Source organism: Cheilinus undulatus, linkage group 17, assembly GCF_018320785.1.
Source record: "Cheilinus undulatus linkage group 17, ASM1832078v1, whole genome shotgun sequence".
In the NCBI taxonomy this organism is placed as follows: domain Eukaryota; kingdom Metazoa; phylum Chordata; class Actinopteri; order Labriformes; family Labridae; genus Cheilinus; species Cheilinus undulatus.
The window spans coordinates 19684860-19709333 of NC_054881.1; the positions used below are offsets into that span (position 1 = coordinate 19684860).

Here is a 24474-nt window from a genome sequence, read left to right on the forward strand (position 1 = left end):
TTTCCCTACGTTCCTAATTGTATCACATTGTACTGTATCGTACTGAAATACTGTACCTACCTTACCATACCTTTCTATCGTATTGAATCCTTGCATATCGTATCGTGTCGTACTGTAGTGTACTGTAGCGTACCTGATTATATCGTATCATATCATATCAACTGTATTGTTTTGTTTTGTTTCGTTTGGTATGGTACTGTACCATACCTCACCATACTGTACCGCATCATACCTCACCATATTGTATCTTATTGTATTGTATCTGATCTTATTCTATCGTACTGTATTGAAGTATAAATTTAGTCTCTGCTTGCTTCTGCACGTCAAAGCACTTTGTAAACCCATGTTTTTAAAAGTGCTATACAAATATAGCTATTAAAAAGTTATTATCAAATTTAGACTAAGAATTACTCTGAGAGCTGCCAAAATGAACACTGATTTGCTGTATCTATGTGTTTGTTTCCCCAGCATGGTAGCACTATGGGTAAATCCATCCCTGTTACGCTTCCTTCTGGTTCAAGCACTCCAGGTCGCAGTCGCAGGCAGCTCCCACAGACGCCTCTCACCCCTCGTCCTGCTGTCGCCTACAAGACCGCCAACTCCTCTCCTCTCCCATCAGGTGCCAGCACCACTATGACAGGGCATCAGACTCGCTTCAGCCGTGGCCTTTCAGAGCACGATCGCTTATTCGGGGGCCTTGAGGAGTCCCCAATACCGATCACTCGCATCGGTTCAGACCCTAATCTAAACCGGCAGCAGCAGGCTGGGTCTCAGCAGGCCCACTCCGAGGATTCAGAGGACTTCCAGGACACTGTGAGCAGCTTTGAAGGGGGGCGCTCTGCCAGAACCACGGCCTCTACTACAGCCTCATCCTCACAAGGAACTGCAGCCACGCCTGTCACTGTGCCTGCCATGCAGGGCCGGGTGGGGCCGGTGCCGGTGCCCAATGGGTATCACTTCACTCTCGGGGTCAACTCTGCATCTGGGCCTGGGGGCCGAGGAACAGGCAGTCTCAGGGAGAGGGATGAAGATGATTGGTGCTAACATGGCAGAAAGCTTTTAGCGGGCAACAGTGAGGCTCTACTGTGAGGCTTGTCAGGTCTGATGAGCTGATACAACGACAGAAGGAAAGATACGCAGAAAAAGCCAGTAGATAGTGCTCTAAAAGGGGATCAGAAATCATTCCAGATTTGTAGTCCTAATCTTCTTTTTTATAAAGTCTTTAGGGAAAAAACACTGATGACTTTTCTACCCCCTTTACTTGCACTGAAATTATAGCACAAGTGAAGACCCTTAAGTATTTTGCCTTTGCCAGTAAAATCAGTGTTGAAGCAGAAGTCAGAAGCCAAAATGTCTGAAGTGAATCTCTGAAGTGTTTCAGGCTTATCTGAATGCCTCATTTCTGGTATAAACATAGCTGCTCACAACACTGTTTTTATTTTTATACGTTTCATGTGTTCATATTTTCTGTTTTAACTTGATCAAGTTAAAGCTATCACCAAATTATGATTTTATCTTCATCAGCCATTACTTCAGGATTATTACCAGAGCGGTCATTAGGAAAACAAAGTGATGTTCTGTCATGATGCAGTGAGTAATGTGACAAAGTTTTAACACTGGATGGGAGAGAGCAGGTCAAAGTTTGAGTTCTTTATTATTATTTTTTGTAAATTGTACCACATTCTACTTTTTTTGTGGTGCAATTAGGGACTGGATATCTCTTTCTGATGTTCTGTGGCTGAATACTAAGTGCCTCGTTTTCCAAGATGTATCTGAGCAGATGGACTTGAACATAAAATAGAGGATGTAAGTATGTAAAAGTATAAAGAACAAAGTTTGGATCTGGTAAAATGAACAGAATGCAAAAAAAATCTTCTTTCGTACTGAATCTTGTTGTAGGTGAGTCAGAACTACAGATCCAAAGTAAGCAATGTAGTGCATGCCAGGGTCTTGAACTTGTCAAAAAATAGTGTCTGTACTTTTGCTTAAGGGTGTGTAGTAAGCACTTGCCTTTCTCTTTCAAATATACTGCCAGTCCGTTGGTAGACATGATCTCTGAGTGGAGAAAAGTGCCATTTTTATTTCTTATCAACCAAACAATCCATATTCAGAACCACTTGCCTCCTTGAGCATTCAGAATATATCTCATCTCTGCCATATTTGCCCACATTTCATGGGTTCTCTTATCTCTTTCCTCTCAAAGCAGTATTGTGCGAAGGTTCATAGGCGAGGCTACCTGTTCACAGGTACACCTGACAGGTTGTGTTGTTGCTGCAGACTGTTGACTTCAAGTAGGGCTATGCAACAAGACGACACTTCATCTGCCCTGTAGCTTTACCCTCTGGAAATCTCCAGGTTCAGGCTTTAGTGTGACTGCGACCAAATTTTACATTAAATGTATGAAGAGTTGTAAATTGTAAATGTATTATAAGATGTACAGTGAAGTGATAAACACACACTGAGGCACAAAATGCTATCAAAGCTGATACTTATGAAACACAGGGCATTTTTAAAGGTTGGCAAGTTGGCTGCATGACGCCTACTCAGACTGAACCACCCAAAATGTAAAACTGTGCTCCTCTCAGACTTGGGTCAAGTTTTATTTTTAGCTCTTTTAATGAGTTTTAAACTTGCTAAGTAAACCACAACCAAGGTTATTTCATTGGCAAAGAAAAAACAAATATTTCCTGTTGGATATTGAGAATTTTAAAGGATAAGTGCAAACTGTAACTAAGGACATTTTTATCATTACTTTTATTCAAATCAGAGCTGTGCTGGTTGATTTATTCAGATTCTTTCAATTGAATTGAATTGATTTGAAATGTTTTTTTAAACTCTTAAAAAAATTATATATATATATATATATATATATATATATATATATATATATATTTATATATATGTATATATATATATATATATGTATATATGTATGTATATATACAGTGTTTAACAAATTTATTAGACCACCACCCAAAGTAAGGTTTATGCCACAGCTGCCCTAAATTAACAGCATTGGTAATTACCAAAATCTTTTTTTATGTTTCTGCAGTGGTTAATACACCAATATGTAGAAGCTCTTTAACCCAAATGACATTTTTAATGCTAAAATATAATTATTGTTATCCATGAATTTTCAAGTTTACTGATTTACAAAAAAACTGAAAAAATAGTAAAGCACATTATTATTTCTTGATTAATATGTCAAATTATAGTTATTTACTTGCATTCCTGAACAGAAAAATCAGTTTTAGTGGTTAAATGTTATGCTTGATTAATTTCTGACTTCTCAGAGAAGTCCAGTGAGCCGGCTCAAATTTGGGTATAAAAATGTGAATTCAGTTTGAAATACCTCATTCCTGTTCAAAATGGTAAAACGTGGAGAGCTCCCTGAAAATGAAAGAGTCTGCATCAAAGCACTTCATGATGCTGGATGGTCTCTGAGACAAATATGACAGATGGTCTAATAAATTTGTTAAGCACTGTACATTTAACCTTAAAAAGTTGATTAGCCTGAGTCCATGTCTGTCTTTGAGCAGATCCATCTCGCAAAGCTTCAAGCTTTTTTCCCAAATGACCTAACTAATTAGTGTCAATTAAGTAAAAAGGGGCAGGGCTGCAGGCATGGTTTAGCTGTACTGTAAGCCTGGAAACACTGATAGCCAGTGAAGAGATTAGTTTAGATGTAGCTATGGTGACAGTTTTTTTTAATCAGAGCTGGACATGTTTCTATCAAAAGAAGAGAAAAGAACCACACTAAAAGCTTTTCTTGGTGAAAAAGATGTTTTTAGTCTTCTCTAACCGGCATCGGCAAGGAGTTAATTCACCAACTGGTTCCACTGACGGTTATCAGTGATGCCGGCTGCTTTTCACACCCACGGCATGTGATCTCAACTTAAAACTGTTTAAAAAAAGAGTAAAACTGCATAGATGTAATTTCCAAAATGCAAAGTATGATTTCATCTAGCAAAATATTCTACCTTATTCTGCCTTATTAATAATCATGCAGCACCATCAGCCAGCTTGATTGCAGCTATGTTAACAAAAAAGGTCAAATCAACCATAGTCATATAGAACTACTCCAGTTTTGAGAAGGCAGACCTGAAACAATGTAAAGTAACCATAGTTTGTCACTTCATTGTAGCAACATTTAAAACAACAAAACTAATTTATGTAATTACATAAAATTCACACATATTCTAAAACAGATGATAAATTATACTCGATAACCATGATCTTATTCTCAAGTTTAAAAAAATGACAAGCTAATACAAGTACAAATCAAACTGGTTGGCTTTTGTTACTCAAAAAATATGACTTGATCCAAGCCTGATTATTTCATTGTGTTTTATTTTCTGTCCTATTGTCTCCTATTTCTTTTTGGTGGATCATCTTAAAGGAGACTTTTTAATATACGATGAACAAGATCTAACAGTAGGCACTGCTGTTTAATCTATTATGTAATAGATGAATACACGTCAGGTCATACTGCTGGATTTTAATGTGTCTCCAAGTTGCCATACAGCAGAGGTTTGTGCTGAACTCTAAGGTATATCAAAAAAGAGCCTACATTTTCAGACCTCTAATGAGCCCATACTGAACAGGGTGCCATGTTTCTTTTTTAGAGTTTTTACTCCGACTGCCCCCTCTGGACATGTCCTGTTTGCATGTTCTGAAATGAAAATGTGCATGTGCAAAAAAAAGAGGCAGTGTTTGACTTCATTCAGTCCATGATTTGTACAATTTGTTTCCTGGTTGTACATTTTGATGATCTAAAAACATGCAGTGTTTCTGTTTCAGGAAAAGAAAAGACAAAAAAAAGAAGCTTGAACAACATTTTATCACAGAACCACCAAAGTGGAAAAAGACTCTTTGTCTGAAGAAGAGCTGTTGGAGTGGTTGAATCCTTTGCTGCCTGATCTGTTACTTGACTGTCTCTCCCACAGTCATTTGGACTGTACCTACAGATTTTGTATGAATATAAGTCCTTAAATAAAGAGGTATGGTTATGAAATTAATTGATTCACATCCCTGAAGATTGCATTGTGATTAGATTTGCTCTTTGACAACCATCTTTTGAATCTGAATTAAGTGTTGAATTTTATTCTCCATGACTTTAGCTGAAGAATAAGGAGGTAAAGATTTGAGTTGACTCATTTGTCTCTAAATGAATATGATGAACTTCAGGCTGAATCAGTCTTGTGAAACAAATATTGATACACATACTGATACAGGGTTACATACATCTGTGTTGGTGTGGTATCTTTTTGCCTTGTGAAATGTTACCTTATAAAACAGTGCCTATAAAAGATACCTCCTTGGATGTTTTTCCCTTTAACTGATTAAATAAATCAATCATGGTCAATATATTTTGTCATTTTTGGCAAAAAAAACTAACAATAAACTATTTAATGTCAAAGTGAAAACAGGTTTCTATAAAGTAATAAAATATGTAATATAAAATAAGTGACTCTGTTGGGCCTGCACTCACAATCTATTGGATTGAGGTCTGGGCTTTGACTCGGCCACTTCAGTTGGTCACATTATTGTCCTAAAACCATTCCTGTTTAGCTTTCACTGTATTGCTAGAATATAATCTTATCCCAAGCCATAGTTCACTTGCTGAATTAATAGGATTGTCCTCCAGAAATTTCTTATACTGTGCCACATTAATTTTACCTTTACAGTCTTTCAGGCCTGTTTACCAAGAAGCATCCCCACAGCATGATGCTGCCATCACCATGCTTACTGAGGGGATGGTATGTTTGTGGTGATGTGTAGTGTTTGGTGGCCGCAAAACAAAGGGTCATATAAGTGTTATCCCCTGACACACTGTACCTTTCATAACCTTTTCTCTGGGTTGCTTGGAGTGTTCTTTTGTCCTCATGGTGTAATGGTAGACAGGAATACTCATTAACCAGTGACTGGACCTTTAAGTCACAGGTGTTTATATTGACAATGATTGATTGATTGAAATGAATTAAAGGGTAAAACATCCAAGAGGTGAAAACTTTTTATAGGCACCTCAAATCAAACTAAATACAATCAGGATCAATTGTTTTGAACGGAAAAGAATACAGTAATTAGTGCATCTAAGCTTTCTGATTGGTGGGCAATCAGAAGGCTAACAAAGACTTGATTGATGTATGTTGCTTTGTTGACCTAATGAAGTATTTGCGAGTTTTTATTTCTTCTGTTTGCTCAAGGCCAAAGAGCTGTTTAAAGTACATTTAATTACCTTGTACAGAAAATAGAAGGAGAAACTTTTCAGTTGGAGCAGGAAGAAACACTTGAAAAGCATAGAAAAGCATGGTACAGTTGAGAGGACTTGTGTAATACTGTAATCCAGGGAGGTATGGAAACTCCTACAGTATGCACTACTTATGACTGGTACTTAACCTATGTCCTCAGTTTGTGGGCTTTTTTTCTGCTGTGAATGTTCATGAGGAAATGTTAGGTGACTTTTTAAGGCCTTGAATGTCTCCATATTGATCATTTTGCTGCAGCATGTTGCTTTATAACCAAACTGTACAGATAAAGAGTTCAAAAATGTCTGTAATACCAAGAAACCATATCAATCCTTCGGATTAAAACTAAAAAATGTGTAAAGTAGTTGCAGACACACTTTTAACAGAATGGGTGGAGGCCTGAAAGGATTTTAATTGGTTCACATTAGGAGAAAGGGGCGGGGCTTGTGTTGGCTCCTTTGGCCCTTCAGTGATGTGACGCAGCTGCAGGAGGAGAGAAGAGAGAGGCTGCTACTGCTAAAGGAAGAGAGGTGAAAAGGATGAGAAGGTAGTTTGTGTCCAAGTTTGAGTCAAGAGTTAAGTACAGCTCAACATGTTATTTAGTTTGACTCTGTGAATGAGAACCACATTTGAGCTGCTTGTATGCTCAGCCAGCACCACATTTGGGCACTTTTTGTTTTCATGTCTTTAAACCAGAACTAGACAGGTGTTAACATTAAACCCAAGAAGATGCTCTGGTGGCTCTTAAAATGGACAGTTTGCCTTCTCGGGCTGGTAACGTCGACCAACACTTCACCTGACGAAACTACGGGGGATTTTGGAGGCGAGTCCGGCTCTGGGATGCTGCTGACAGGTAGGACTGATGGGCAACACCTGCGCAGACTCTTAAATACACCAAGTTACTCGACTGTTAAACAAAATATAAACTTGTAAATACATTTTATTAAAAGTAAGACAAAGAAAAAAGGGAAATTATTGTTATTTTTACTGTTTTTTTACTCACTCATCACAGTTTCAGCCCAACAAGACCGAAATTTTGACCATTATTTTTACATAAAATAGCTGTTAACAGAAATTGTATTAGCTATTTAAGCTAGTTTTTGTAATTAGGTATTAGCTTAATAGGGCCGTATGATAATGACAAAATAACACCTCTTCATGTAAGAATGCCCAGTAATAAAATAAAATGACCCCAGCCATCGTTAACTAGAACTTAAACAAACTAATTTCAGCTATTTAAGCTAGTCGTGATAGTACAACCGCATAACTTTGCTTGCCTAGCTACTGCCACAGTAGCTATATGAATGCATGGTTTTGAAGTTATAATGCTGGTTTCAAAGAAGTGATATAACAACCTACATTTTTCATTTACTTCAATATAGCCTTAAAGCCGAAAAATAAATTACTCAAATGTACATTTAGCCGCCAAAAATAGCTATTTATCACTGTTATAGACTGCTTGACTTCATAAAACACGTATTGCTCTTTATTTGATTTTACTGAAAGTTTTTACAGTAAAAACGAAAGTTTTCTGGTAATGTTTTTATTTTTCATTAAAGGTTGAACCTAAATTAGGGCTGGGAAATATGGATCAAGACTCAAATCTCGATATGCTTTGGCTGAATGGCAATACTCAGTATTACCCATGATAAAATTGTTCACAATGATAAACTTATGGAAGACAATTCATTGTAGTCATCTTTTTAATCTCTTCAAAATGTTGGTCAACTTGTCTGAATTTTGAATATTTTGACATAAATTGGCAGTCAAACAGATAATTTTAGCTGTTCAAGCTAGTCGTGGCAAGCCAGCACTATTTACTGTGTTTATACTCCCTGTATGAATATTGGGTTTTGACAATTAAGACACAAGTTTTTCTAGAAATATTTTAATTTTTTTTTAATTAAAGGATGAACCTTTATTAGGGCTGGGTAATATGGACCAAGACTAAAATCTGGATATGTTTCAGCTGAATGGCAATACCTGATAATATCTCAATATCACACTTGACAAAATCTTACACAGCGATTGAAATAGAAATGATTCCCTGTAATCGTTTTTAACCAACTCCTTAAAATTTTGGCCCTCTTTGGAAATTACTGTATTATAGGATCAATCTATAATAGGGCAGGGCAATCTGCACCTGTTTTAGTTGAATGTACTCAATTTTATCTTGACATTACACATGATGAAGTCTTATATAGCTTTTCAAAATTGAGATAAGTAATTGTGATTATGTATTTTAGTTGACTCTTAAATTCTGGCCCAAATTATCTGAATTTGAAAGACACCTGGCTGCAGGCATCAGACATCTGTAAATATAATTTCACATAACTGCAAGTCCATGTGCAGTTGACTTATGTTAATTTATGAATGATAACGATAATTGTTCAGTATTAAGTAAAACCTTTGTTTCATTAGGAAATATTGACATATATGTTTCACTTTGATGTTGCTATGGAGTGAATTACTGCCAAAATGAACATCATGTTGAATTTGACATGTTGTGACAAAAATCTGTCCTGTCCCCCAGCCCGTTCTGTCCATCAGTTCCATTAGACCAACAAATTCTACATAATTTAATGCCACTTTAATACCATACTGTACATTTCCTCATCATCTTGTATTATTTTTTTTGCACATTGATTAAAAAGAAGTATCAACTGTGAAGGATGTTGAACAGCAAATCACAGCAGCAGACTTATGTACAGTATTAGTCAGATTCTTACAGCTGGAGGCCATTACATCATTTGTTCAGAGCGTTTTGTGACCAGATGACACTCTTCCACTTCTCAACAGCCTCTCCTCCAACACTCAGCAGCTTCGGTCCAACTTTGATGCTTTAAGTCTTTTTGTATTTTCATCTCTTAACCAAAAGCACTTGTAGACTGAGTGGACAGCTTTGTTTGGCAAGCTGTAGACTCAATCCAGACCACAAGGAAACAATAAGGCTTTAGCTATTTTCACGACATGCCAATCAGATTTGATAGCTTTTTCCCTTCAATTACTTTTAACAACTGCTAATAGCACAAAAAAAGTCATTAAAAGTAGTTTTTAAAGCACATTTGTGATTCTCATTAACAGCTGGCTGATATTCTTTCAACATCAAGAGGTCTCTACATAAATTCAAAGCACTTTCAAACACAAACTTACGCCGTAAAATGCTTCAAGAAATTTACTACCATAAACAGCTTTGATTGCTATCACTGGCTCTGTCCATGAATCGTCGTGTTTACTATCAATTTACCTGTCAAAAACAACTTAACTTGCCAAAACCATGCCAAATTTAGTAGCCTAAATCAGTTTGAAATGAATCAAAATCTTCATTTTGGTCATCTCTTACAGTGACTTAAAGTCTAGCCTATAAGTTTTAGTACTGAAACAAAACCCATCTCTATGAAATGATTTAAATATTTCCTTTTACATTGATTTCAAGAGATGCTTGGCAAAAAGCAAGCTCTCAAAGTATCTTTGTCTTTGTGTGAAACACACAAAGACACAGAACCTATGCTGTTACTTAACAGCATGTGTAAAAAACTCTTGCAAGAAATTACATCTACAAAATTCAGTAACTTAAGCAATAATGATAATTAGAACCATAATGATAATAAATCTATAATTCTGTTACAACAGAGATTTTACTTATGTTTTGGAAATTGAAAAAATTGTCTTTAATGAGTAAATGTAGTCTTTCTACACTGTGAATAATGGAAACACAGATATTCACAAAGTCTGTCTTGACTGACAGGTTGTTTGGGTTTCAAATTCAGTCAAGCTGCTTTCTCTTCTGGAGTTTAACAGGTCATTTTTGATGCTGACATCAGGCCAAAACCTTTCTCAGTGTTTCATGATCTGTCTCCGTTTACTTATGTCAGTGGCTTTTGCAAATTTTAAACTTGTTAGTGTCAAAGAGCTTCTGACTTTGACCACTCAAGTGAACCATAAAGTGGGGATAAAAAAGGCAATACTCATACCAGTTAAACAGATGTCTTTGTCATCAGCTATGCTGTGCAGGCTTAAGTCTTCACAAATTGAGCATAAAAGGGTTTTTGTGTTACTCTGAGCCTGTTTAGGAATTTAGGAAAATATTGCTTTGGAATTGTTACTAAATGACAATTTCAACAGCAAACATTGGCTAAGTTCAGCAAATCCAGTTGTTGCTAACGGTTTGTTATGTTTAGGTGATGGTTAGTTGTGTTTCTGCAGTATTTTACCTTGTTTTTGTGTAGCTTGCATATTGCATGGCTCATGCCCAAACTCTAATTTCAAAGTGTTGACAAAAAAAACAAATTGCTCCCAGCGTCTTTGCTTTGATCTAGCTTGCAGTGGATAGAGTTTTCCTCATCCATGCTTGGTTTTTTAATGTCACAAATTTGCTACATTATATGTGTAAACTGCACCATAGGTGATTGTGACTTTCAAAACAGCCATCACAGCATTTGTGACCATATGGATTCTGTGATATATGTATCAGGAACAGTAAGTATTTAAACAAAAACAAAACAAACACAATAAATTGATTTTTTTTAGCACAGGTCTCATGTCTTACACATTTGTTAACATGCTATTCTTCAAGCACATCCATTGTCTCGTCAGTGTGTGAACCTTTTTGTTTTATTAGCTCTGTTGATACAGTGACAGCACTGTACATGCTCTTGGTTTACATTGTGTCTTAAAGCTGCGTTGGGGTTGTTAAATCCATACATGACCTGTTGAAAATGATCCTAGATTGGAGCTCTGCCAGGCGCCTAAGTATGTCATGTCTGGAATCCACAGCATCACACATTATTTATGTTCTAGTTTGGATTTTATCACATCTCATAGCTATCATCTGTATGTTTGAGCCACACAGGAGAGCCAAACAGAGATGTCAGATAGCAGGGGACTAGCCAAGAGTTTGGATTAGACTGCTGAGGTGACAGATGAAACCAGCAGTGTGTTGACTGAACGCAGCCTGTTGAATGTTTTCATTGTGTGTTTTCAGAGAGTAACTATAGATGGCAGAGCATTAAAGCCTTGTGCAAACTATTATGGTATATATCACTGAACAGGCTGAGGGTTATGTAATGCTGCTATAATAATCTTCCTGTGTTTATTGGTATTTTCACATGTTTCACAAGTTAAGTCTCTGACATAACCATGCACATTTAAGAATTTGTGACCTCTGCAGATTTCTATAGATAAGAATTGCCACAGTGGGACATTTTTCCACCAGCTAACCAACTTGCAGGCTGACATTTTACAAGATAGCTCATAATGCTAACTACCAGTGTGCCCATGCTGCATGAACATATATTCCAGCAGGCTGTTCACCACAGGCTGACAAAACCAACAAAGAAAACAAAGAGAAAAGCAAGAGTGAAAATTACTAGCTTCTGTTTGCCCAGATGCCAAGCACAACCCAGATTCCTTAAAAGTTGGGACACTGTCTCAAATGTAAATGAAAAGGGAATGGGATGACTTGCGACACACTAAAAGTAAGTATTTGGTTGAAAAGAACATTGAGATAACATGCCAAAAGTTGAAACTGAGACAAACTAATTTGGTGTTAGTAGACTTCACTGCTGTTTGCTGATGAGAGTGAAGGGCAGGACACTGGGAAGTGCGAGGGAGCTGTAGGTGCAGATTGACATATTTCTCTGTAATTTGTAAGCCAGCTTACAGGAAGCCTAAGATATATTTTCAGGATAACTATAATGGGTTAGATACCCATGCAAAGCTGATCCACATTTCCCCACCTATACTACAATGTTGGCCTCTAGGCAGATGTCTAGTTTTTATTAACATGCATGTTTGCACTGAACGCAGTGAGTTTCCAAATTTTCTTTCACACCCTTATTTATTTTCAAAAAGAATTTAAAGTTCCCCTGTTATCAATACCTTTGAGTTAGCATGCACTGAATAACAGCATTGTCCTGTTGGTAAGCTTTCTATTAGGCCTGTGCGATATATCGGTTTTATCGATTAATTTGAATTTTTTTTGTGCAGGATGAATTAAAAAAATAACACCCTCCCTCTCCTTCACCACGGAGACGCAAACACAACAGCATGGCTACCAGTGTTATCGCCCTACTGGTTTCCATGCTCCTGTTGGTGTGTTTACTTAACGGCCTCCGCTGCAGTCACAGATTCGACACACATTCACAAACATATCAACGGCAAATTAACAAGTCGCATCTCCTATATATTGAAACTAAACATTTAAACGAGTGAGTAGTGCGTCACAGTTGCTAACTAAAGATTGAAAAAATGGAAAATAAAGCTTTTGTACACACATGCAACAGTGTTAATTTCGTCGACTAAAACTATTACTAAAATTGAGTTTAGTTTTCATCAAGATGCTTAAAACTAGACTAAAATGTAATGTAGTTTTCGTCGGACATTCAAAATCCATGATATTTCTCCACTGTGGGTAAACTGTCAAAAAACAATGCAGCTGTAGCTATTCTGCCTCTCAGCCGTAGAAATCAGGGACCCCAGGTTTGGCAGAGTGCAGAGAACACACTACCATGACTTGGTACCAGATTCAGGCAAGAGAGTAAATGCTTGGAGTAAAAGTAAAGACTAAAATGTGTGGACTTTTGTGGACTCAAACTAGACTAAAATGTTTTGAGTTTTTGTCGACTAAAACTAAAAAGGATAGAAATGACTAAAATGTGACTAAAACTGAAAGACATTGAATTTTAAGACTAAAACTAAGAGTAGAAATAAAAATAGCTTCCAAAATTAACACTGACATGCAAAGGTGGTCTTGATCCCATGAAAGTCAATTCCCAAAAGATCAGTGTTCTCTGCGTAGCCCCGTGTGCCACGACAATCATAACAATGACGCTCACCTGACAGGTATCAATAGACTACGTCAGCAGGAAGGAAACATTTTGACTTGGGTGATCTAAAACAACTGGTTCCCCTGAGTTTGTGTCAATAAACAGTTTTTTCTCCACACTACGGCTAGATTAAACACTACACTGTAGCCCCTACAACACTACCTGTTTCAATGTTTGTTTTTCAGAGCAGCTTAATCAAAAATCGTTTAAACTCGTAAATCGAATTATTTTAAGGAAATTGGGGATTAGGTTTGTCAGCCATATCGCCCAGGCATACTTTCTATACATCCACAAAAAGTTAAATGACCTTTATGTGGGTAGAAGTTGAGTACCTGTCCTTCTTGTGACCTCCTTTTTCTCATCATCAAAACCATCTGTACTGCTGCTGGCTAAGGTAAAGTAACTTAAATACAAGTGTGTGTATTTTAATGGGCATAGGTGGATCCAGAATTTTTGACTGGGGCCCAACTATGACCCTGACTTATGAAGGGGTGGCATAAAGTTTGTCTGCATACACACAAAGAATCATAATTTGTTTACTTCCAATGTTTAAGTACATACAGTATGTAACAAGGGATGTGTTCTATAATCAGCATAATATTGGTATCAGAAGATACCAGCTGAAAAATTAAATAGTTGGTATTGGCAGATATAATAATTTCTGCCAACATCTCAGGTGGATAATTTGCCTTGAGGAATTTTTTGAATAGATTCACATGAATAGCTCGAGGAATCATTTCTGTCCTAATTTGAAGTTGTTGCATTTTATGCTAAATCAACACAATTTAATCACGTTCAACCTTAAAACGTGAATTAATTATGTAGAAACTACAAAATACCATCTTGTAAATGTAACAAACAGATTGTTTGTTTAGAAGTATTTCAGCGCTCTTTGAGATAACTTAAATATAAAACAACAAAACACAAATATATTTTACAGGGGTCAAGTGACAACTTTACTTTGACTTTGGTAGAAAAAATATCTAAACACAACAATTGCATACATTTTAAGTTAACAGAACATAATACATTTTTATAAAGTAAACAATTCCTCCAGTTAATTTTTGTGCTTTGGCTGGAAATCTGTTTTATTTTTTTGCCAAATTCTGTGTTTTTCCATTTCAATTTTTTGGAATTCCGTTTTTTAACCTTTACACTAATTTTACCATAACATAGAGTGTCCTGTTTATGTAAATGAATAAAATGTGCACTAATTAAATAGAAATAACCTTAGATTTATTGAAAAAGGGCCACAGTTTGGATAACCCTGATATAAAATTATTATAATCAGTGAACGATTTTCCAACATTTTAAGACACATCCACGTGTATAATCACACTGGCTCCAGACTGATGTTTACAATGTAAATGAAGAACTCCTTCTGCCCCCTCAAGCACAGAGTGATAGTGAGTTAATAAGAAGGTAACATTAAAATTCAATGGTTAAAAGTAAACCTGTTTCCTAAACTTTTATTTACTCTCACATTATGTAACAATGCATGCAGTTAGATGCTGCGTTGTGTTGTACTCCTGACTGTAATGGTTCTCTCCACATCTCCATTCATTGCTCTCTGTCTGTCTGCCTCATATCGGAGTGTTTGTGAAGTGGCCATAGACTGTAGAAAGAATTGGACAAACCCCGTGTGACGTCAGTTGTCTGCTTACAATAGGCGGACTCAAACGGCTCTTGAAGCCAATCCATGGAGGCTTCCATACTGAAATCGTGATCTCAACCGAACTTTGGATTGACCTAACGCCCGCCCACTAAGCGCGACTTCCGGTCAGCCTGCTAGCTAGCATTCCAGTTGACAGAAACCGAGCCTCTGCCTGCCGAGCTATCTGTCAATTAAATGAGAGGCACCAATCAGCTTTAATCCTAAATGTAATCCAAACGATTATGGTACAAAACATTCACCCCCTGTACAGTTGGAGCACAATAAGACACTTGCTAATGAGACACATGGGGTGTTTTGAACCAGGCTGTAAACCAGTTTATTTCTAGTGTCAAAACTGGCTGTTTAAGAGGTGTCCAGACGGGACTTCTGGTGTTCCTGCAGCCAGCCTCAAGTGGACACTTGTGGTATTGCAATTTGCACTTCCGCACTGGCTTCATTTTTCAGGACCGGAGGTTGCCGCTTAGAAGTAAAGCACGAGTTGTGCCATGATTTAGTGATCCCCCGGAACATATTCCCCAGATACACGTTCCTCTTTCTAAAAAAGAAAATAATTTTCAGTTGTGTTAAATAGTAGATTCTGTTTGGTATAGTTGATTTTATGTGAGTAACAGATTTTAAGCAAAACTGTCTACATATAGACAGATAGACAGCTTGAATTCAGTATGAGGTGTTTCTGCCATTTTCAATCCATCCATCCATTCATCCTTCCAGTCAGCCATATCTAGCTGTGATATGTGACTCCTATATGTCAGCAATAGCTGACTGTAGCCTCTGACCCTGAGAGATAAGTATCTCTGGAGCATAGTATGCAGAACAGCTGTTAGCTGAACCAGGAATTCTGTGATGCTTAAAAGAGGTGTTCCTGTGTCAGGGGGTCTCCAAACCTCTCAGGATCACCCTCCAACTCACCGCAGTGCAAACCCAGCACTTTCTTCTGAAGTGGAAATCGCTGACTAACCTTCGTGACCTCCTGAGTGAGAATGTAAGTGTAGACCTTTTATGTGTCTCAAGCACTTTAGAAATTTAGAAAAGCATCATGTCACAGACATCACTGTTAACTTTTTAAAAAATATATGTTTTCAATCATACTAACCATATTTGACGCCCAAGTGGTCTTGAATTTCAGACTACAAAACCTTTTGTCTGTTGTTTGAAACCCACTGAAGATACAGAAACTGTCACCAACATAATGAAATTTAATGGGGATCATAGACAGTTGTTTCTTACAGCATTTAGGCTGGTTCCTGTTCCTGGTATCTTAATGAGAAAATAACTTTTTTTTTTAATCTTATGACCAAGTCTGTTATCTGTAACTAAAGTTTTGGACATTTATATGACAAAATGAGCAGCGGAAAAGAGAACTGGTAGGATCATTTAGAACAAAAAAAGTTAATAAGAGTCCTGTATATGAATCCTATAGAGTTGTGGTTGCAGCCGTCTTGGATGGTTGTCATAACCTCCATCTCCACTGGGGATGTGTTTGTGTGTGTGTGTTCTGTAGGGATGGGGATCGATACCTGGGTCTGGACCCGGGTCTTTATTTTTCAAATACTTGAAAGTCAATAATGTTTTAGCTTGTGATTTAATGTAGTAAGGTAACTGGTGTAGAAACATAGATCAGTTGTTATCAGGGGAACATAAACCAAATGCACATCAGTGTTGTGTATCACATTAAACCAGAATGCGTTACCTTCAACTGTCGTCTTGAGTAAAAGAGATATAGATGGACTAAAAACATCAAACCTGCTGATAAAAGTTAACCTTGCAAAGCAGATGGATTGTCCAGATTCCATGGCTGTTATCAGGCAGATCCATCTTGCAAAGCTCCTATTTGAAATGGTTGTGCAAGGCCTGAGAACAGATCAGACCAATCAGCGTCATTTGAGGAGAACAAAGCGGTAGCTACTGGCAGCTGCTGCTGGAGTAGGGATTAGCACAGATGAAGCTACACTATCATGGCAGTTTTATCAGAAACTGGACCACATTTCTTCATTAAAAAAAAGAACAAAGAATGACATTGAAAGCTTTTCATGGTGGAAAGTATGTTTCACTTCTCTCAACCTGATCTGGCATGAGTTTGCATTAGTTACGAATGGGGTTTAGTTGTACTGTAAGCTGGTATACGTACAATGGCTGCTGTTTGAGCGATTAGCTCCGATATAGCTAATGTGGCAGTTTCTATCAGATCTGGAAAGCATTTCTTTTTCGAAAGAGCAGAAAGAACCACAATGAAACCCTTTTCCTGGCATAGAAGAAGTTTTTGCACTTTTGCTGAGTCCAAACCAACAGACAGGAAGTTCGTCAAATCACTTTGCAAATATTTTGGAAAAGTCCTGCTGTTTTCAGTTGCTTTCTATGAAATGTTTTCCAGATGAATGTGAAATATATCCCATTTAGGGTTATGCATGAAACAGTCATCTGCTGTGTGAGGTTGGATAAAGGTTGCTTGGATGAAGGACAAACCCTTGAATTTTGGAAACTTTTCCTTTTATTACGTCAATATCTCTAACTTATCTACTTTCAGAAACACATTGATTCTCTTTTTGTTTCATTCTGCATTTCTGAATTGAGTGTAAAGACAAGAACAGATATTAGATCTCTACATTTACATACTATTTTTTTTTCTTTATTCTCAGGTCCAAGGCTGTTTCCGTATCCACCAATGCGATAATAATATTTGGAATAAAAGCTATTTTTCTTAAATGTAATACAGAGGTATGGCAGGCGGGTTTATTTTCTGTAACTGTCTAAATGAAGCATTGTTGCCATTCAAGTTCATTTTGTTACAACAACAAACCACAGTGTAAAACCAGATGAAAAGCACAACACTGGTCTTGTCACTGACATAGGCACACTCCTCAAGCAGTTTTGAGCTCATGATGTCATTGCCAATATAATGCCAGATCCATAACCAGGCATCTGCATCCAATAAAACCTGATCTTAAGCCTTAGGGCTTGGTTAGCCCTGATCTGGAGCTCATTAGCCAATTTAAACCAGCCACATGCAGTGGCTTGCGTGGTCTAACATTCCCTTGAATATACACAGGGTCATCGGTCTGGTTCTGGGTGTGGAGTAGGTTACAGCTTGTGGTTACCTTTGTGTGAAAGAAGACGAGTAGAGAGGGCTAGGTGCAAACCACATGTTGGGTCAGAACCTCCTTCCTCATTTGAAATCTCTTTTAAAGTCAACAAGATCCAGAAGGCCGCTGAAGGGCTGATACTGTTCAGACTTAGTTCCTCAGATGTTTGGTGTTAAAGATTGATTTAAAAAAGGGGGCTTTTTCCTTTCTTTTTTTTTTTTACACTAACAGCGTTACTTCGGTGCCTGCTTTATAGAGTCCTTTCTAAATGCGTCTTTGATCACTGGGTCACCACAAAAAGCCAGCAGACACGTTCCAGCCTGAAGGACACAAGGACACAGAATGATGTGGAAAGGCTGATTAAATGATGTGGCTTTTTGTCCCAAACCATGCTGTTTGTCATTCCACTTCAACTCAAGTGTTGACACATGTTATTGTGCCTATTCTGTGTGCAGATCGTAAGTCTTTATGCAGCTTACAAATCTAAAACACCTGCCTTGTGGTGTTGAATTAAAACTGATGACAACAATGAACAATTTGCATTACCTGCAGTAATGTTTCTGTTTATTATAGTTCACTCTGGTTTACAGCCGTAGTTAGCAGTTTGATTGAACACTTGGAGCTGTGATGGTAATGGATTTTGTTGCATTTTTAGTCTTGTTCAGGTTTCCCCCTTCCTCCCCAAAACAAGCCTGTAAGGGCATACTCAACTCATGTCTGAGCATAAGAACACAGAGAGATGCCCTCAGGTTTGTGCTGGCATGGCTGTGGAGTAACTGGGACCCTCATGCACCAATTTTGGCATTGCCCAGAGGTCCAGAGATTCTGGATCAATGTGAAAGAATGTTGGTGTAGAATTTTGAATGTAAATTTCACTTTGTGTTCAAATTTTTGTTGTTGTTTGTTTTGGATCCTTCCTTCATTTTCATTGAAAAAGGGCACCTAACAATGTAACAGGTGGGGACTTTAATTCTGAAGAACTTGTGTGAAATAGCATGTTAATCATTCAGTTAACTTTGCTTTAGTGGAGATAGCTACAAATGTACAGAGCTAGGGTGTATATAGCTGCTTCAGAGAGCCACAGCCCACTTTCATTTATCATTTTTGTTTTAAAACAAGCAAGTCATAGGCATAAACACACCTTTAAGCAATTGTTTGGGCTATTAAAATCAAGGTCAGAATTGTTGCTGCACTTGGTTCAGGACAGCCGAGTCAATCCATTGCAGCACATAGTCCTTGTCAAGCCCCAGACAGGCCAACAGGGATGCGGTGCAAACCGAGGACACCTACGTCATTGTTGCTGTTATTACTGACATCAGACTTGGAGAGAAGAGAGCACAAGTTTGCTTGTTTAAAGGTACACCTTGATTACATAGTCACCTGGTCATGCAGAGGAGACAGCGACTGTGTCAAAAATCACCCCCTTTTCACTATACGGTTATTCCTTATGATGAATGTAGACATGAGAACATCCTCTTAATGCAGAAGCAAAGGAGATATGGCAGAATAATATGTATTGTTATTGATGTAGCTGAACAACTGGAGTGGTGTCTGAAATCATTTTTCAATAGTGCTGATGAGTTCACTAGTCCACTATGTAATTTGTAACATCCAGTTTTCGTTTTGTCAGTAAGTGTGTAAGTTCACCTGCCTCTTCCTGTCATTGTTGGAGTGAAACTAGCTGATCGAGCAGTTGTTTGTCTCAAATCACTCTGTTACACCATATTTATTTATGTACCACCATGCCTGAAGGGTTCAGCTACCATGGCACCAGTTTTGCCTTGTGTGCACAACTATTCAGTAATACATACAAGGATCATTAACAGCTGTAGCCAGAACTGAGAATGATGTTAATTATCCTAACTCTGCTTTGTTGATCAGTGATTTAAACTGACTTACTTTTCCATTTAAAATCAGGTGAGTAACAGCCCTGAAACAAAAACTGATTCTTGGAGAGGAATGACATCAAACCAGAGCATAGAGTTGTAGACTGAACTTATTTTAAATTTCATGTAAATTCTGTGAAGCTAAAAGAGCAGCAGATTCATGTAATAATTAACCAAAGGATCATCATCACAGTTTTGAAAGTTAGTTATATAATTAGATAAGTTGTTGGACAAAAAATACAGGAATCCAGTTCAAGCTATGCAGTGTTGTTGCTATGTGGTTTTGTCTTAATGATGTGTTTTGTGCTGTTTGTGGTACGTTGAACTTCACATCAAGGTGGAAACAATCCTGCTTTCAGCAGAGGGTTCAGTTAAAGAACTTGGCAAGAGTTTGGCACTGTGTCTTCAAATTTGGCAGGCGTGCAGACTCAAAGCTGGTGCAGGTTGGTGTCTAATAGCAGGGTCTGACTTTATTTGGCAACCTCAGGCCCCATGGGACACATAAAAACTATCATATTATTGTAATTCATCAATAAAAGAAGCCATGGTTGAGCCAGAAGGCCAGTTTTAACTGCTGCAGCTGTGACATGTGTAACTGCCTCAATATGCTTGTGTTCCACAAAATAGATGCCAGGTGATGCAATGCAGTTTCATACCAGTGAGACACAAAGGCACTCACAGACAGCACTATTTTTGTTCTTTGCACACATTCCCCTTTTTAACCTCACAGAACAGGAACTTGGCATATGTGAATTTGAACAGTTTCTGAATACATACATGTACGTAATATGAAGTGTAGTTTTCACTGTGGTTGAATCTTTAGGTTCTTAAACAGACTCAGTAATAACACACAGACACACAAAGTAGGGGTGGGAATCTTTAGGCACCTTTCAATACAATTACGATTCAGAGGGCTACAATTCAATTCTAAATCGATTATTGATGTTTTTTCTGTTCTCAATGTGCCCACTGACTTTTCATAAAAACATTAATTTGTAGTTAGAGAAAAAGAGATAAATTTCTACCAGTTATCCTTTTTTAAACTAATGGAGGATGTGTGTAAACTGGAAAGTTACAATTGCATTGAAACAAAAGTTTTGTAGCCTCCTCCCTTGTAAAAACCGGAATTACAAACATAAAAAAGTGCCCTTTTGTACAGACAAACAACTGTTAATCGATGTTCTGCTATTACGTGCAAATAGCAATAAAGCATTCATACAAAACAAAAATATTTGGTTTTACCAAAATAAAAAAGGTAATTTCATAGAAAACTATGTGATATAAAATTATGTTGCAGTAATTTTACAATAGTGCTTTCAAACCTAAGTTATAAACAACTAACATTAGCTTAACAAAAGGCTGCCATTAGTAACAAATATGACAACTATGATAATTATGACTTTGGCCTGCAACATTTCTGTGGAAAAAAAATCCTTCAGACAAAAAATAATGTCCTTTCAAAACAGCTTATAGTGGTCCATGGCTACAGGAACTCAAAAAACTCAAAACTCAACTCAAAAACCCATTCATTGGAATCAATTCATGTTTATGAATTGATTCAGAACTGTCCACTGCCGAATCGCGATGCATCTAGGAATCGATTTTTTTCTCCCATCTCTAACACAGAGTGACAGTCTGCCCTTTCATTGACCCCTGTGTGACATCATAAAGGTGCCCTGCGTGGTAAAATATGCACTTCAACGGCAAGGGAAATCAGTGAAAGGGAAAAAAGACATTTTTAGTGTTCTTTTTTTTTAGTATTTTTCCCCTGCTGTTTTCCACCCTTTAAGTTTTATTGACTGATAGGGGTCTTTATTATTACTGTGGTAGGCCCATAGAGCTTTTGTTTTCTGATACAACACAGACCACATTTTGCAAAAATTGGGCAAATTTAGAAAGTTTTTTTTTATAAGGCCTTGTCCACATGGAGTCAAAAATGATATCCTTCTGTTTCATTTTAAAAAAGTTTCCGTAAACAGGGGATCATTCCACGAAATGTCCATATAACCTTGAAACCATTCAAAACAAAACTAAAAACAGTTTAGTTTATATGCCAGGCATGAAAGTATCACAGTAACGCTTTCACGCAAAAGCACCAGAAACAGAGTAGATTGTGAAGCAAGCACACATGAAACTTTTCTCTCACCCAAAACTTTCTCCTGGCTGCTCTTCTGGTTGTACTCCGCAATGGATCTATTAATATGGTGTATGCTATACTCCATGATCATTTGTTACAGTGGTTGTAGAGGAGCACAACACATGAACACAATCCTGTATTTGCCTTTATTGTTGTTGTTGGCTGGGCTTACTCATGCAGGTTAAGTGGTCTGTGAATTCATCGTTTCAGGAAAGAAACGAAGAGCTTGGTTGTCCGCATGAAACGAAATGGTTGCCGTATACAGGTTTGTTTACTCTGGGACCCTGTTTCAAAAAGTAGCGCCACTTCTGTGTGGATGAAACAGCGATACAATGAAATACTTAAGTGGACATTCTTAAACTTGTCTCCGTGTTGACGGCCCCTTAAATGTTTTCAAGTGGAGGTCACTCTCTCTCTACAGATTGCAATAGTCTCTGTGCTGTTTTAGCATAAATGACTTAGCTTCATAGTAGAGCAAGCATTATAAAGTTGTGCATTTAATAAAAAAGCCTTTTAAGATGTTTGCATTGTTATATCTATGCAGAAGAGGTTGAAGGGATACTTTGTGTATTGAACAAGGATTGTTTGAGGTACTTGTCAATAGTATTTGAGCCTTAGGAAATGCTGGTCAGTGTGGCCCCTGTAAGAAGCCAGGCTTTACTCCAGAGGGCTGGCCAATATTTGTTTTTCAGGGCTGACACAGATTATTTGTAGTTAATGAGCTATTTTTTTCATGCACTCCCTCATATTTCTTATTCTTTATTGTGTTGAACACTGCATTTCACAGAAAGAGAACCTTGAAGTTGTCTCCTAACTTGAGGTGATGGTCTGAGACCACATTGGGTCAGCAGTGCATCATTAAAACTTTAAATCTAACAGTCAAGAAAATAAGCAGAGAATAAATGTCTTTGCATTTATTTGATTATCAAATCAGGATACCAGTAAAAATGCTTTAGATTATTAATATGGACATAAGATGTTGTGTTTTGAACATTCATCAAGGCGTGCTGAAGCATTATGGAAAGTAAACTTAGAGCTGAAGTCTGGTTTACTCACAACTCTTCTCCCTGTGAGGTCGATGTGTGTCTATTCCCAGACAAATCAATGTAATAAATTAAACTAAATGGTAACATCTAACACTTATGTCCCTGCGGCTTTTCAATTACAATTTTCCTGTAATTACTGTTGGAAAGCCGTTCTAATCTATGAAACCTCGCCTCTAAAAGTGAGTTGTTGGACCTGCTTGTAGCAATGAACAGGTCTTAGGTTAAATGAATAGTGTGATATTTGAAATGAATAGCCTCTGACATGTTCATAAACGTCCTCCTTGGTGAAGAACGTGCTGATGCTTATCTTTATTGGTTTGGCTGAACTTGACTGATGCAGGTCCTGAGGTGACAACTTTGTTATGACTAACAGAAATGGAGCAGATCAGACATGGGACAGCCAGAGGGAAAGACTTAAAATTACTTTAGTTTTTTTTAATCTTCTTTGCTTTTCTGTGGGTAAACTGTGCTCTCACCTTTAAACTCCGATCAGCTGATGCCCGTCAGGACCCGTTCCACCTGTTAAGCTTTTGTTTACTGTAATGTGATTGATTTGTTTTGAAATCTTGGCTCTGTAAGGTTTTTCTCCTTCACTGCTCACATTTTTGTGCTGACTGCTCAGGCTTTGACAGCTCTTGGGGATTTGATTCTGGGGACCAAAGGCTGGATTTCTTTTTTCATTCCTGGCCTACATGGCACCCTGCCGCTCTGATCAAAACTGATCCCCTGACGATGCAGCATTGAACACTTTTGTGGCAGGTTACTAAAATAAGAATGCTTTACTGTTACTTTTTACAGCCATTAGAAAAGTAACTGAGTTACTGCTTGATAAATGAACTAAACATGAACAGTACAGGCTAATAACATGTTTAACATAGCTACTTAATCATAAATTCTGACTGACGTAGAGACTAGCATGCACCTGCCTATATTCATATGGTTTCTTTGATGACAGTGCAATAACAGAGTAATTTTCAAAAGTAATTTGTAAAAATTTGTGATAAGTTGAACGTAATGTAGTGTTTATGTTTTATCTTTTAGCTTGCAGGATGTAATAACTGGACATAAAGTATGCATACAATGTATATTTACTAAGGGTGTTATGAGACACTTAACTAACGAGACGGGATGAAACGAAACAAATGAGATGAGATGAGATTTGGCCTCATGATGATGCACGGTATGATTGTTCAATTTCTTTAGTCAATAAGTGATGAGCAGCTTAGACAAAAGGGAGGATGTCAGTGGTGGTTCAAACACTAAGGATCACTTAGTATCAACTGTGCTCCATTTCCTTACTATCTGCCACAGAATTGGGGTGTAAATCACCAGTTTCACCCAGATACGATAGGAAATTGATATTTTGGACAACCATACAACATTTTCCGATATCACGAAATCTGCCACGATACGATTTTGATTTGATTCGATATAGGGGCCTGCAATCGATATCAGGCGATTTTATGCACTAATTTCAGAAAAAAACATTTTCTGCTATTTAATTTTTGTAGATATTTACTTCCTCAAACCCTTACCATCTTTAAAATGTCAAAGTCTCTATAGGGAGACAAAGGC

General features: G+C 37.5%; 2 protein-coding genes across 4 annotated transcripts in view; both read left to right on the forward strand.

The window, feature by feature from the left end:
* Positions 1-2766, forward strand: part of cacna1bb (calcium channel, voltage-dependent, N type, alpha 1B subunit, b) — a 245563-nt gene extending 242797 nt beyond the window's left edge. For all 3 annotated transcript variants that reach the window (XM_041810708.1, XM_041810710.1, XM_041810709.1), the window contains one exon: positions 469-2766. In XM_041810708.1, coding sequence (XP_041666642.1) covers positions 469-1044 — 576 coding nt within the window. In that variant the 3' untranslated portion in view covers positions 1045-2766. The remainder of the gene's footprint in view (positions 1-468) is intronic.
* Positions 2767-6753: 3987 nt separating this feature from the next.
* Positions 6754-24474, forward strand: part of LOC121525257 (collagen alpha-1(XI) chain-like) — a 108025-nt gene continuing 90304 nt past the window's right edge. The window contains exons 1-2 of the mRNA XM_041811141.1: positions 6754-6795; positions 6945-7101. Of these exons, the coding sequence (XP_041667075.1) occupies positions 6978-7101 (124 nt within the window). The 5' untranslated portion in view covers positions 6754-6795; positions 6945-6977. The remainder of the gene's footprint in view (positions 6796-6944; positions 7102-24474) is intronic.